Consider the following 15468-nt stretch of genomic DNA (forward strand, 5'->3'; position numbering starts at 1 on the left):
CATAAATCTGATTAAAACATACAAAACTAATACATTATTAAAACAACAGCCAGGCATCTTAAAATTTGACTAGGTAGGCCTGCCGGAAGAGATCAGTCTTTATCTAAATCAACTAGAATCCTCATAGAATAAGATAGAAAACGTGAGCCCCAACCCAAGACAGGGTTAAGCACCCTAGGCATGTCGGAAAGTGGCACATACTCACTGCGTAGTTCTCAGGCTGTTGGACTACCAGTATTTCTCACTGATGAAAGAAGATGTGTGCACAGTCACATAGACAACTTCAAATAATTCAGATAGAGAAACTCATTTAATTTCTCTTCAGAGCCCTCATCTCAAAGATTGAAGATCCGTAAATTGGCTTTTTCCCCATAAACTTATGTCTCCCATGATATCACAGAATTGCACAAATCAGCTTTCCAACTTACACAAGTTTCTGATCTGTAGATAATAAAATGTGTAACATCTGTTCCCCTGAGGCAAACTTGTAACAGTACCTAGAAGGCCCAGTGATTCCAAACTCATTGATCCTCGATTAGATCAATCTGGTTTTCACTGACCTGTGGCTGCAGGTTATGTCATCGTAAGGTCATGTAAGCAACTGGTCATCTCTGACCATTTTGACTGATATTAAATATAGAACATGCTACACTTAAATCCATTTATTTCAGTGGATGTAAGTAGGCCTAGCTCTGTGTTGGATTGTTTGTTTATATTTAAAATGTATTTCTCATCAACGTAATTTTTAACTTAAACCTTTGGGATGGCTTACAAAGCATTAGAAAAACCTGCAATAATGTTTAATATACTAAAAAAAAAACCACCATATAGATTTACCATAATAAAAAACTTTAGCAAACACCTTACATCCCATTAAAACACAAAAGTCCATTTCCTTGGAATGAAGTGACCTTTATTAGTCTTCTAAAGTCCATAATTGACTGGTCCTATTGAGCTTCTTTAGGGAAGGAACTCATTGCTATCATATGGAGTAGACTCATTTGGTTAGGACTCAAACCTTATCACCATGGGCAGGGCTGAATGTGTTTTGTTTTGTTTTGTAGTCCAGTCAAAGAATACTTGAAATGAACTGATCAGATAATTTTGTGATTTATACCTGCCTGTATGGGAAGCTGGTGTGTGCTCGCTGAGTGCACTTCACCGGCTTGAATAGAAAGTACTCTTTCGGTCAGTCCATGTAGGTAGGCTGACATTCACAAACATATGTAAAGATACCTGTGTGCCCTGGTTGTAGTCAATCATAAGATCTGAAGACCCAATCTTCAAGATGGTTCACAGCATCCTTACCCCAATACACACAAAGCTAGGAAACTGAAGGAAAGGGGATTGTCCATGAGTTATATTTAATGGGACAAAATTGATGTTTTGGTAGTAAATTGAGGCATTAAAGTTATGGGTGTGGTTTCATGGTCATCTCCTCGATGGGCATTTTGGCCCGCCAGTTAGTTTCTTAAAAAACTTGACTTAAAGGTGCACAGATCTAAGGGTCTGATCTCTGATCAAAGATAATGATGGGATTCCTCATTGGACAGGTGAGTGAAGATCAGATATTAGAGGAAACATGAAGATTTCTCTCCCTCACCACCTTCCCAACCCTAGGGTGACCGTATGAAAAGGAGGACAGGGTTCCTGTATCTTTAACAGTTGTATTGAAAAAGGGATTTCAGCAGGTGTCATTTGTATATATGGAGAACCTGGTGAAATTCCCTCTTCATCACAACAGTTAAAGCTGCAGGTGCCCTGCCCTTTTTTAAATCTGGTCACTCGAGTATAGCTCCTGCAACAACAGTACTTCTTAAATTCCCTAATTTGTTCTTATTACCTTTGGTTTCATTAGACACTAACAGGGATTGAGAAATCAGGTACTCAATTACTCAGGCAGTAGTACAGCTAGGGCTGGACAGGGCCAAAGTCCAGGCCACCACAACCCACAGAGCCCCAAATGAAGAGAGGGCAGCAGCAATCATGCCCTCAGCCGCCATGGAGTGGATGCTGGTTGCACAGGATCCTTTCTTTGTTCTTGTTTTAAAAATCCTTTCATAATTACAGGATTAATTACAGATGCGCTATTACAGATGCTCATTTTGTTGTTTTCACGTAGAAGTATATTTTCCTTTTCTATAACAAAGTGGTGCTTATTCCTAAAGAACTATGTTTAGTATCAAGGCAGTAGAAGCAAACTCGTCATGATGGTGCTATTATTTCAGTGGGTTTAAAATGTGAAACTGCAACTTCTCTGAGTATTTCTTCTTCTCCTTTTAGGGCTCGTCTGTATGGCTTCTTTACCCCAACCTAAATGCGCATGTTTGCATTTTAGTTTACATGACGCAGCCGTCCATTCACCTCAGTGCCAGGTTTTCACTGCAATAATGCGCATATTCGCATTCGCGATTTACCGCGACTCTTAGATTAGGTCCGAGGTTGCATCGAGTTATGGCTATGTGTCTTTGGGGGAGTTATGTCGGATTTTGACATGTGGGCAGAGCTTTGAGGGTAGGATAATGCGATTGGCTGATTTCCTGATTTTGCGCCAATCCGCTGCCTCCTTCGTTTGCGTCAATTTTAGTTTGAAGTCTCTCTGCGGAGCTCTGCAGAGGAAGCTTCTTAAAACAAATTTATTCACATATATATATATATATATATATATATATATATATATATATATATATATTGCATTTCTGTACCAACCAATACGCAAAGCTCTCTGGGCAGTTCACAAAATGAAAGAGGGGGAAACAGACAGCCAGACGAGGAGATGTGGTCTGCTGTCTCCTTCCTTTCCCTCTGTAGCCTCGTTCCCCCATGCTTCTGCTCAGTTTGTGTGTTATATTAGTCTGTGGAGCTCCACAGTTAAGATTTATAGCTTCGTTGGCTTCTACTCTTTAACATCGTATATGTGATAATGCACATGTACGCAGTAAAAATAATAATTCAGGAATTAAATCGCTGTTCCTGCTGCAGTGTGACGCTCTTTACCTACATTTGAATCAACGAAAAATTGGGTTTTTATTTAATGAGAAGCAATCTCGCTGTCGTATAGACGAGGGCCTGATCTGTGTTGGCAAATTGCCGTTTGTTTGTTTTTTGCTTTAACATATCGAGAATGGCAAAGCAATTATAAAACTAGGGTTGGGTGAATGAGCATCCAAACAAAATTCTCCAAACATAATCACGCTGCTCGTCTCATGCCTGATTCCATTTGCATTTGTGGTTACTGCCAATCCAGCAGTAATTGAATGGGAGATGTGCGGAAATCTCTCAAAATTTGTGCAAATTTCCTTATTTGCACAAATTTCCTCCATAGACTGAAGCGGAGTTGATTTCAGTCTGCTGAGGAAATTTGCACAAATTGAACTAGGAATTGGAATGAGTTGCACGTCAACATGTGTTCAACAATTTGCAAATATTTTCAGTGGACACATGCTCACTCTTGTGCTTTTGATCAGAGTTCCAAATGGGGTATGCTCACATGTTTTGTGAGTAAAAATGAAATTCTCATACATCCCTATGTCAATCATGGAGTGGTGGTGGAGGAGGGAGAATAGAAAAGTTAGTTTGCATGTTTCACAACTAAAATAATACACATGGCTGTCTAGAGGCCCCCTTCCCCCTCGTAAGACCAGAGTGTAAAATTACCTAGCTGTATCACTACACTGAGGTGCTTCTATGTTTGATTCTGTTGTTGTTGTTTTTCCTATCTCAGCACAGGGCTGGTTCCTACATTGATTTCTTAAAGAATTTGCAATATTTTTGTAGTCACCATCATGATAATAAAGAACCAACTAGATTTGAAAGATATATGTGCACACCAAATGCAATACTTTTTAAATGTGTTTTGGTGGTAAGAATTTCTAATCATGTTTGATCAATGTATTTCTTTTCCAGATGCGCCTAATGACTCCTGAGATAAGATATAAAAATAAATGACTCCTAAGATAACATAAAAACATCGTTCCTTAGCATCATGGAGCTCTGCTGCATTTAGCGTAACTCATTCTTCATTCCTTGTCCTTACAGAGGGTAATCCATATACCTGGTGGATTGGACGTGCCAATGAAAAGCATTACTACTGGGGTGGCTCTGGACCAGGTATTCAAAAATGTGCCTGTGGCATTGAACGTAACTGCACTGATTCCAAATACCACTGCAACTGTGATGCTGATTCTAAACAAGAGTAAGTACGTAGTTATGTGTGTATTAGCAATTTCCAGGGCAATCTTATATGTGTCTGCCCGGAACGAAGTTCCACTGGGTTCAGTGAGGTTTATCCCCAAGAAAGTGAGTATGGGATTACAGGCTAAGGGCCTTGCTAGACCTACCTTAAAATCCGGGCGTGTGGAGGGGCCAGCCTGCACTAGAAGTAGCGCGGGCTGTTGCTCCGATCCACATGTCCGACACGACAGGGTAAAGGAAAGCCCCATCACATCAGCCATTTTGTTTAAAATCTTAAAGGGGCCAGGTGTGCAGGAGCACACCAGCGAGTAAGGTAGGGATTTTTTAAATTAAAAACAGGGTTCCCCGCCCCCACTGCCCCCGATTTCCCCACCCTGGCCGTGATTCACACACACCCCCACGATCTCTGGTTCCCCCCCATTCCCCATGGCTCCGATTCCCCCCCATCCCCGCAATCTCCGATCCCACCATTCCCCCCGGCTCCGTTTCCCCCCATCTTCCCTGATGGCCGCAGTGCTCCTGCAGAGCGCCATCCACCGCTTTTCCCAGCTACTCGCAAGTAAATGTGGTAGCCAGGGAAAGCAGAGGAATGGGCTACACGCCCACAGTCTCGCGCTCAGCCCGAGACCGCGGGATATACCGGGCCACAACCAGTGCCAGTTATCCCAGGCCAAGGGAGGGTTACTCCTGCCTGAGCCCAGGATCCCCTGTGCATCATCTGGATGCACAGGGGCCGGGCCGGGGCTCGCATTGGGCTACCCCGTCATCTAGCAAGGCTTTAAATCTCTCTAATATTAGCACCCAAGCTCATACATTGCTCAGGACAGCACAATCCATAATTAACTTGAGAAATTCATTTCCACAAAATGTGTTTATGGTTAACTAGCATAGGCCTATCAGCTCTAATAAACATGATAGGTAAGTGGAGCTTCTATATTCAGAGGCAGTATATCTCAGAGTACTGGATGTTAGGGACAAGCAACATTATCTACAAAGTATTGCTCTGTGTGTATATTTAAAATATTTGCCCAAACAGTCCTTCTCCCTGACTTCACGTTAAACAAAATGAAAGGTTAAATTATTCTCAATGGAACACATTTTTGGCACATGACGGATCTTGGATCCATCATTAACTTTGGCAGGATCTACACTACTGCTTTAAAATGGTTTATAGCAGTAATGACAACTGTTGGGGCCCACAAAACACTCCATATACAGTTTTCAAAATGTTTTCCAAGTGTTATATCCTGCTTGTGTAGATCTGGCCTTTGTGTTACTGCTTCGATCATTAGTGTTTACATAAATATGTTATTATAGATCTGAAAGAGTCAGTAACAAGACATAGTTCTTACTTTTATTAACATTTTTCTTCGTTGTAACCAGCCTGTTGATGTTTGGATCGATAGAGGCATGCTGACTGTTAAAATTAAAACAATATATTGCTTTATTAATGCTTGCTGAATTTGGAAAAATGCACAATTCATCTGGGTTAAAATAGGTAATTAAGTGTATGGATTAATAGAAAGTGGGGGTGAATAAGGGTGGTTTTCTTTCAAATAGTTTGTAGATGATGAGAGAAGAATCAAAAATATACTGAGGTGTCGCAAGCCTTGAAAATACTCGGTAAATGAGGCTGAAAGATGCAATCCTAGATAACAGGCACTGGGTGAGATGCAGATCAGAAGAGAGAGAAAAATTATAAAATGAGGCAAAGTAATAAGTTATATAGGAGATGTTTAATATACCTCTGAGTTGTCTTTATTGTGCTCCTAATGGTCTCCACTCCAGCCACTGATCAGGTTCAGATTCAGTTTTGTTTTGTTTTTTAGCAGTACTACAGCATCCAGTGTTTTCAGGCAATTTACTGGATTGGATGTTGACTTTGATATCTGCGATCAGATGATAATATCTCAAGAATGATATGAATGAGCCTTTTGTGCAAGTATGCAGCCTCTTAGCTCCTTCTTTCATGGCGTGAGCAACCACCAGTTTTGGAACACACCAGGATATTAAACCAAGAGTATGGTACCCTATTTCTTCGATTCTAAGACACACTTTATTCCCCATATAAACATCTCTAAAAATGGGGTACGTCTTAGAATCGCGGGTGTGTCTTAGGGTTTTTTTTTTTTTCTGTTGGTGGTACTGAAATTAGTGTGTGTCTTACAATCGATGGCATCTTACAATTGAAGAAATACAGTATGTTTGCTCACAACATGCAGGGAAAAGTGAAGAGGCCAGGTGTGCAGGCAAAGGGCTCATTCATATCTCAGCTTCCTAAGCTGAGATATGGTTGTCCAAACCACCTAATTGTCATGTTTTCTACACAGTGAAAAGGTATGCTGCTAGAGGCAATATGGCAACATAGCCTGTTGTAATGATTGGACAAGTAGCATTCCCAATGAATGGGCGATGCGATGCTATTTTTTATCCCACCTGATCATCAGATAGCCTTGTGCAGCAGCTTATAAGGTTGAAAACAGAGTCAAAAACAGTGTTAAATATGAGCTGATCAAAGAAAGAAGAAAAAGTTAAAACAGTTTCAGCAATCCAAAGATCTTTCTGAAAAGACAGTTTTTAACCAGCCTCCAAAAGCTGGGAAGAACATCTGCTAAATGCACTTCCCTAGGGAGGTTCAAAGGAAGGATGCCTGCAGCATGAGGTGCCTGCAATGGCTGAGCAGATGGGCGGAACCCCTGCTCCTAATTCCTCTGCCCCTATTGTGTGTATGTGTGTGAAGGGGCAGCAGGGGCACTACAGTTAACAAAAGCAAGAAAACTACAGTGTCAGCTTGCCCTCCTCACTTTTTAACTATTAAGCTTTTTTTGAACTTTCAAGGAATTTTCCCCTTTGATCTCAATTACAAACTGGGTCACAACGGTTACTTTGTTCGCTTGTTTTCAATAGATCTGCTAAATCTATGCTCCAAGCATAGTGGAAACAGGGTATCTCTGGCTATAGCTGCCATCAAGGAGAAAAGGGGTCTCTGTTAGGATTCCAAAGCTGCAGTCCTTCTCCTTTGGGGGAGTATGATCAATGATCATGCTAGCTGGCCATGAGAGGCTCTCTGGAGAGCACAAGATTGGGAAAGCCTGGTCTAGTCCTAAATCAGCCCTGTTAACTTTCATCAACAATTCTGTCTTATTAAGGTGACAGAATTCTTGCTTATTAAGGTGTTATGTTGGCATGCAGTGATGTAATAAAGTTTGTTTCTCTAAGCAAGCATTAAAATGCCATTACAACAGGAACTTTAAGTATTCCTATTATTCAGCTTGCTTGAGTCAAAGTAGAAACCCATGTAAAGAAATCTTCCTTATATGTGCTTACCATTGGTCTTGGAAGAAAATAATTGAAGGAAACATTTTATCAGCAAGCATGAGGGTTCATTCCATTTCTCTGTGTAATAAAATACATTGAGAAATTACTATTCCTCTTGTAAGGAACACATTCAACACATTAATTCAAAATGGTGTTCATGAATGAATGAATGGTTTATTGAGGTCACAGACCAGTACAAGTTTTTATGCAAAAGATAGGTACAACTGAGTAATTAGAGAGAGAGAGAGAGAGAGAGAGAGAGGGAGAAATAGGACTATTTAAAATCAATTTTAAAATGGGAACATTTCCCTAATTCATGCTGAAGTAAAAAAAAATGCAGTCTTTTCAGTTATGTAGGATGGTGCTCACTGGTGTTTTTTTTTAAAGAGAGACTGTCTGTCAAGTGTATAATTGGTGTGAAGACTCTTATGGCACTATGGCCCAGTTTGCATATAATGGCAACCCCCCACATTGACTGCATAAATGCATATTCCAGTCACTTGATGCCCTAAATGACTGTGCCCTAGAAAAGTTGGTCATGGAACTGACCAAAGGGGAGGCGACCCTGGATTTAATCCTAAATGGTGTCACTCGGGACCTATTATGAGATGTAAATGTTGTTGAGCCAATTGGACACAACAGTGCTATCAGCTTTAATATATATTTAAGTGAAAAATTGCCCAGGAAGTCCAACACAGTTACATTTGACTTCAAAAGAGGAAACTTGTCTAAAATGAGGGAACTGGTGAAAAAGAAGTTGAAAAGGGGAGACAAGAGGATTAAATCCCTTCAAAATGCTTGGAGATTACTCAAAACCACAGTAATAAAAGCTCAGCTAAAATGTATACAACAGGTTAGGAAAGAGGTCACTGGCATAGTTAATAAGTAATGCTAAGGGCTTCCTTCAGAAAATGGAAGTCCTCTCCAAGTGAGGAAAACAAAAGGGAGCAAGAATTTGCACAAAGGCAATGTAAGCAGGCAATAAAAGATGCAAAAAAGCATTTTGAAGAGCATATCGCTAACAATAGCAAGGCTAACAACGAATAATTCTTTAAATATATCAGAAGCAGGAGACCAGCTAAGGGAGCAGTTGGACCAGTGGGTGACAATGGAGTTAAAGGAGTACTGAAGGAAGACAAGCAGATTGCAGAGAAGTTGTGCAGATGACATAGGACAGATATCTGTGCCAAGTATAACCTGATGGAATCTGAGCCAGTGGTGACCAATCAAGAAAAAGATTTTGGGGTTGTCATGGACAGCTCAATGAAAATGTCAGCCCATTGAGCAACTGCTGTAAAGAAGGCAAACTCCATGTTAGGCTTAATTAGAAAACGAATTGAGAATAAAACTGCCAATATTATACTCCCTTTATACAAATCTATGGTGCAGCCACACGAGAAATACTATGTATAGTTCTGGTCACCATACTTAAAAAGAAAAGATATTGTAGAGCTGGAAAAAGTACAGAAAGGAGCAACTAAAATGATCAAGTGGCTGGAGCATCTCTCCTGTGAAGGAAAGTTACAACGGCATGAATTGTTTAGCTTAGAAAAAAAAAGCCTAAAGGAAGACATTATGGAGGTGAACAAAGTTATGCCTGGTGTGGAGAATATGGATAAGGAGACATTTACTTCCCTCTCCCATAATATTAGAACCCAATGGGGTCATCCCATAAATCTGATTGGTGGGAGATTCAGAACCGATAAAATGAAGTACTTCTTCACACAGTGCATAGTTAAACTATGGAATTCACTACCACAAAATGTGGTGATGGCCACCAATTTGGATGGCTTTAGAAGGGGGTTAAATAAATTCCTGAAGAAGGCTATCAATGGCTACTAGTCCTGATGGCTATGTGCTACCTGCAGTCATAGAGGTGGTAATTCAATGTACACCAGTTGCTGGAGAATATGACTGAGAAGGTGCTGTTGCACTTGTATCCTGCTTGGGTTTCTGATCAACAGCTGGTTGGCCACTGCATGATCAGAATGCTTCACTAGGTAGACCCTTGGTCGAATCCAGCATGGCTCTTCTCATGTCTTTATGTTCTAATCATGGGTTAATTAACTCACAAACAGCCAAAATCTAGCATAAGTGAACATGTTGGCTCTAGCATGCTCATCACTTCCACTTTCAATTAACAACTTAAGATTGCCCCATTTGCAGATTTTAATGTGATGTCCAAATACAGACAGTGAGGTTTTTAGGTGTTAATCAACCCAGACGAAACCCAACTCTAGTTGTTTAACCCCTAAACAACCACAGTGTCCAGGTTCAAACATCATGCTAACAACCAACGAATGGAGCGATCATAGGTTGTTCAATGACAGCAGAAGTGATTGTATGCCAGAGACGGCCTGCTCGCCTGTTCCTGCTAGATTTTGTCAACTTGTGGGTTAATTAATCCACAATTGCAATTATATGTGAACTGGGTCAATACGTTGTTGTTTTCAAGGTTTTCTCCACAGACATGAGGATTAGAGATGGGAGGGGGGCTAGTTCCCACATGGCGCAAAGGTTTAGATTATGCATGTAGCAGAGTAGCTGAGTTAACTTCAGGCTCACATATCCCCCCACCCCATCACATCACTCATCTAACCTGTAATGAGAACCATGTCCTATATTTCACCATTTGAATGGGGCCTACATGTATAGGCACCAGCGTTGGCACATACTAAGCTGGCTCCACCTCTTTTGCCTCCACTTGTGACATGTGACAGATTTGCCCATAACATCTTCTCATTTTCTCTCTCACACATTTTCCCTTTGAGTCTTTTTTCACACTACACAAATGACAGTAGAGCAGTCAGAATTAATAAGCAAAGAGATCTTCAATGCTCTGTTGAATCCACAGCACTTACTTAGGTATTTTTACAGGCTTTGGAAATGAAGCCCTAGTTCATTTGCTGCCTAGTTCATATGTTTCTACCATCCTGAACATTTCATTGCGGAGATGGCTATATAACATATTGAATCTTAAACTTTAAACTTATTTTTGTTATGAAACAATTTGATGCATCATTAGCCCAACCATTGAAATGAAGGAATGGAACATAAAATTATGCTTTTTCATATTTGGTTTGAAATGTATCATTTGGGTAGGAACTATTCTTCCCATCCTGCTAATTTCAGGAATCCCTTTTTAGTCACGGACGCTTGGTTCTATTCAATTTCAATCTTGCACTACGTAGCTGATATTGTTTACATGTTCAGTGGACAGCAAGGCAGAAAAAGCTACAAGTTAGTTATTCAGTGAACTGCAGAATTGAACATACAGAAGAATGAGAAACTCAAAGGACTAGAACATTAACTTACATCAAACACCATCTTGTTAAACCTTTTTCTGGTAACATTCTTCACCAGTGTCCTTTGTCTACTGCTGCACACAGTGCTTGCCTTTCGTTTCCTCTGGATAGTTATCTGGCTTCCTCTCTTTCTTCCTTTGGAAAGCTCTGTTTCTTTTGCATTTTGATTTTTTTTCTTTTCTTCCTGCTCTCTCTTTCCTTTCTTTCTGTAGTTTGGGTAATTCTGTCATGCCCAGTATATAACTTTGACTCTTCCCTTCCATTCTCTCTTCTTTGCATTTCCTGTCCTTAATAGGGCCTATATGTCTAGACACTGATTCCAACTTAATCTAAATTGCACTCTCAATTCAATTGTATGTGCTCAAGCAGCACTTTGTTAATGAATGTGTAGATCCTGGAACATAGAAGAGAGTGGATGACTGGACTAGAGAGGAATACACTGGAGGAGGAGTCAAGTCTGCCTTTACTCCTGCCTCGACTGGAGAGTTAAGGATCCATTTCTGTTGCCTGGGCTGCAAGGAGGCAACACTGCACTCCTAACAGTGTGAACCTATGCATATTTTCTCTGAAGTAAATCCCACAGTGTCTGATGGGGCTCATTTCCTAGTAGGCATTTAGGATCAGAACTGCCATCTTTTTTTTTTTCTGTTGCACTATGAGCTGCATATACTTTTCCAGTTACACGGTATGATCAGATTGGTTTGAGTACTGTCTCTTTTTTAAAAACAACACCACCTCCCTTTGCCATTTATACACAGGAACCTCTACCATCCTTTTCTGCTCTCAGTAGGACCAATGTTATAATTTGATATTAAGGAGCTGCCACGTTCATAAACCATGAAATCGCATCTGAAGGCCTGATGAAATACAGTGTTTAACTAGGGATTATCCTTCCATATCCATTCAGCCAGAAACTATAACTTATTCTATATTTATTGCATACTTGTAAGGTTGCTTGAATGCATCACAACCCAAAGTCTTCTCTACTGTCACTCAGGCTTTCTGGACAAAAAAAAAGGTGATTTGCAATATCTCAAGTGGTTTCATCATCCAGAAGGGCGAAAAGAATAGGGAGAGAGAAGAGATCCTGGCCCTCCTCTGTGTGACCACCTTTCAAGTATTTGAAGAGTGCTATCATGTCCTCAGTCTTCTCTTCTCCAGGCTAAACATGCCCAGTTCTTTCAGTCTCTCCTCATAGGGCTTTGTTTCCAGACCCCCGATCATCCTGGTTGCCCTCCTCTGAACCACCCTCCAGCTTGTCTGCATCCTTCTTGAAGTGTGGTGCCCAGAACCAGACAATACTCAAGATGAGGCCTAACCAGGGCTGAATAAAGGGGAACCAGTACCTCACATGATTTGGAAGCTATACTTCTATTAATGCAGCCCAAAATAACGTTTGCTTTTTTTGCCCCCACATCACACTATTGGCTCATATTCAGCTTGTGATCCACAACAATTCCAAGATCCTTCTCGCTTGTAGTATGCAAGTATCCCCCATCTTGTAACTGTACATTTGTTTTCTTTTTCCTAGGTGTAGAACTTGGCATTTATCCCTATTAAATTTCATTCTGCTGTTTTCAGCCCAGCACTCTAGCCTATCAAGATCACTTTGAACTTTGTTTCTGTCTTCCGGGGTATTAGCTATCCCACCCAATTTTGTGTCATCAGCCAATTTGATAAGCATTCCCTGCACCTCCTCATCCAAGTCATTAATAAAAATGTTGAAGAGCACTGGGCGCACGACTGAGTCCAGCCAGCGGTATCCTGCTTGTTACCTCCCCACTACCCAATTTGAGAAGGTACATTGATAAGAACTCTTTGAGCCCAATTCTGTAGCCAACTGTGGATCCACCTAATAGTTGCTCCATCTAGCCCACTTTTAGCTAGTTTGCTGATCAGAATGTCATGTGGTACTTTGTCAAAAGCTTTGCTGAAGTCAAGATATATTATGTCCACAACATTCCCACAGTCCACAAGGGAAGTATGAGATCAGATTAGTCTGGCAGGATTTGTTCTTGACAATTCCATGCTGGCTTCTAGTAATCACTGCGTTGTTTTCAAGGTGTTTACAGATTGACTTCTTTATAATCTCCTCCAAAAATTTCCTAGGGATTGATGTCAGACTATCTGGCCTGTAGTTCCCAGGTTCCTCCTATTTGCTCTTTTTGAAGATAGGAACAACATTAGCCCTCCCCAGTCATCTGGCACTTCACCTGTCTTCAATGATTTTTCAAAGATTATAGGCAGTGCTTCTGAGAGTTCTTCTGCCAGCTCCTTTATTACTCTAGGATGCAGTTCATCAGGCACTGGAAATTTGAACTAGTTCAAAGAAATTAGGTGTTCCTTGACCATTTGTTTATCAATCTCAAATTGCAGTCCTTCCCCTTCAGCTTGTACTTCACTTTTGCCAGGGTGGTCGTAGTTCCGCTTTTGGGAGAAGACTGAGCCAAAGTAGGAATTGAGCATTTCGACCTTTTCTTTGTTATCAATTTGTCATCCTGATTAAGCAGTTGAACCACCATTTCTTTCCTCTTTCTTTTACTATGCACATATCTGAAGAAAGCTTTTTTGTTGCATTTAGTATTCCTCACTAACCTCAGCTTATTCTCAGCTTTAGCCTTCCTGGTGTCATTCCTGCACTTCTGTGCTACCTTTAGCCTTCCTTCTACTTCCGATATGTGTCCTTTTTTGTTTTCAGTTCATCTCTAAGCTTTTTGTGGAGCTTAGAGATGAACTGGATTTATTCATTAATTCATTTATTTACTTATTAAATTTATATACCACCCAACTGGTAGATGTCCTTGGAGTGGTTTACAATCATAAAAACAAAACACCAAAGCAGTAAAACAACAACCAAAATAATAAATACAACAACCCAAATATCAAAACATGAAAATATGAAAATACTAACGATTAACGTAATAAAAATGAAAAACAAATACACATATTCATGCCTCACCATTTGCTGTGAAATAGATGTTCACATAGAAACATATTTAATACCCTAACAATAATGTGTCTGTCTCCTTTTCTCTCTCTTGAATCTTCTGGAGAGGTCTTGCGCCAGCCACTGAATTCAAAATTTGGGGGGTTCACACTTTATAATTATGGGCAACACATTTTCCTAAATTCCATCTTATTGAACAGATTTTAATTTCATTAATGTGTGCCATAAGTTTGTCAGTTCAGCCACAGTCAGGACAAAAGGTTAGTTGTAGAAACAAGGAATGTTTCCCAAGCTATCAGAGAGATTCAAAGCTCCATCACAATGGGGGTTAACACGCTCCGTACCTTCGCTTCTCCGCCTGTGTTTTCATTCCTCAGTTACTTCCTCTTTTCAAAAGAGGAAGTACATAAGGAGCATGAGGTCCATTGAGTCCGTTGTTCTAATAGCACTGCTTCTCCTGCACACAGCAGGAGAGAGCAACAATTCCGAGTTTGAAGGAAATTAATGAGATATTTTTTGTCGCACAAGGAAGGCCAGAAGGGGCAGAAGGCACACGGGAGGCAGACAACGTCATGTGAGGGACCTGAGCAAACTCCGTGAGTGCCCAGTAACAAGCGTGCAATAAAACACTCATCAGATAATGCTTTCAGTGACCATTTCCATTAATACAGTTCTTACTAAAATCAAAGAGGGGTCAATGCTGAGACACAGACATAAGCATTTTCCTCATGCACTCCTCTAAACAGAATAGAGCGACAGCGTTTGATGCAGCCATCCATATGAAAGAATGCATGTTGGAAAATTGATAGAAGAATTTTAAAAAAAATCTGTGCATTTTGCAGGAAAGCCCCTTGAACAGGAGTGGACACATGGTAAGTTGAAAGCACATTGTAAGTTGAAAATACATGTAGATGTTGTGGAGCCTACAACATCTACATGCATTTTCAACTCACCAATATTTTCCACATTATTTTCACACCTATTTCTTCACTAAATATTTGTGTAACTGCATTCTGGGTATCTAATGAAACTAATAATGGGAAAGAATCTGAAAATGAGGTGGTTCCGCAGGTTTTGCAAGTGCACTCTTTTCCCCCCACACAATCCATTTCAGAGCTGTCTTACATTCCTCTGGAGTTCACCTTGCAGTTGTTCCCTGGAGTCTTCCTCATGCTCCCTTACTCCAATTTGTTTAGATAAGGGGGTTGTGTCAAGGGCTCCTCAAACCACTGCAATAGCTGAAACTTAGCATCAGATCCTACATACTGTTGTGTCCTAAGCATATTGCTTTTGTCATGAGGATACACAGAATCATCTGGGGATGCTGGAAAACTATGAAAAACGTAATTCCTATAGTGACTAGTATATAGTATAGTTCCTGGTATCAATGGCCATTGCTGTGTATGTTCATGGCAGCATCCACAAATTGAGGTCCTACTACTATGACTATTTTCAGGAATCCTCCTGCATTCACCCCTCTCGCCTCAGTATATTTCCAAAACAGGACAATGAGGTGGGGTATTGGTGGGCAAAGATTGCAGAGAACCCACTAGGCCTCACTATGCTCTGAGACAGAACCCTGAAGTGTTGCTGATTTCAGAATTGGTCCAATTTTTTAAGATCTGATTAATTTTGAATATTCTAGGGGTATCATCTTAATCAATCCATTTGAAACAGAACCGTTCTACAACAGCCACGGGGAAG

At 40.5% G+C, this 15468-nt stretch overlaps 1 protein-coding gene across 1 annotated transcript in view; it reads left to right on the plus strand.

Moving 5' to 3' along the window:
- CNTNAP2 (contactin associated protein 2) overlaps positions 1-15468 on the plus strand; it is a 1454514-nt gene that overhangs the window by 1204044 nt on the left and 235002 nt on the right. The window contains exon 14 of the mRNA XM_063129070.1: positions 4039-4195. Coding sequence (XP_062985140.1) covers positions 4039-4195 — 157 coding nt within the window. The remainder of the gene's footprint in view (positions 1-4038; positions 4196-15468) is intronic.

This window comes from Elgaria multicarinata, chromosome 1, assembly GCF_023053635.1.
Source record: "Elgaria multicarinata webbii isolate HBS135686 ecotype San Diego chromosome 1, rElgMul1.1.pri, whole genome shotgun sequence".
Lineage (NCBI taxonomy): Eukaryota > Metazoa > Chordata > Lepidosauria > Squamata > Anguidae > Elgaria > Elgaria multicarinata.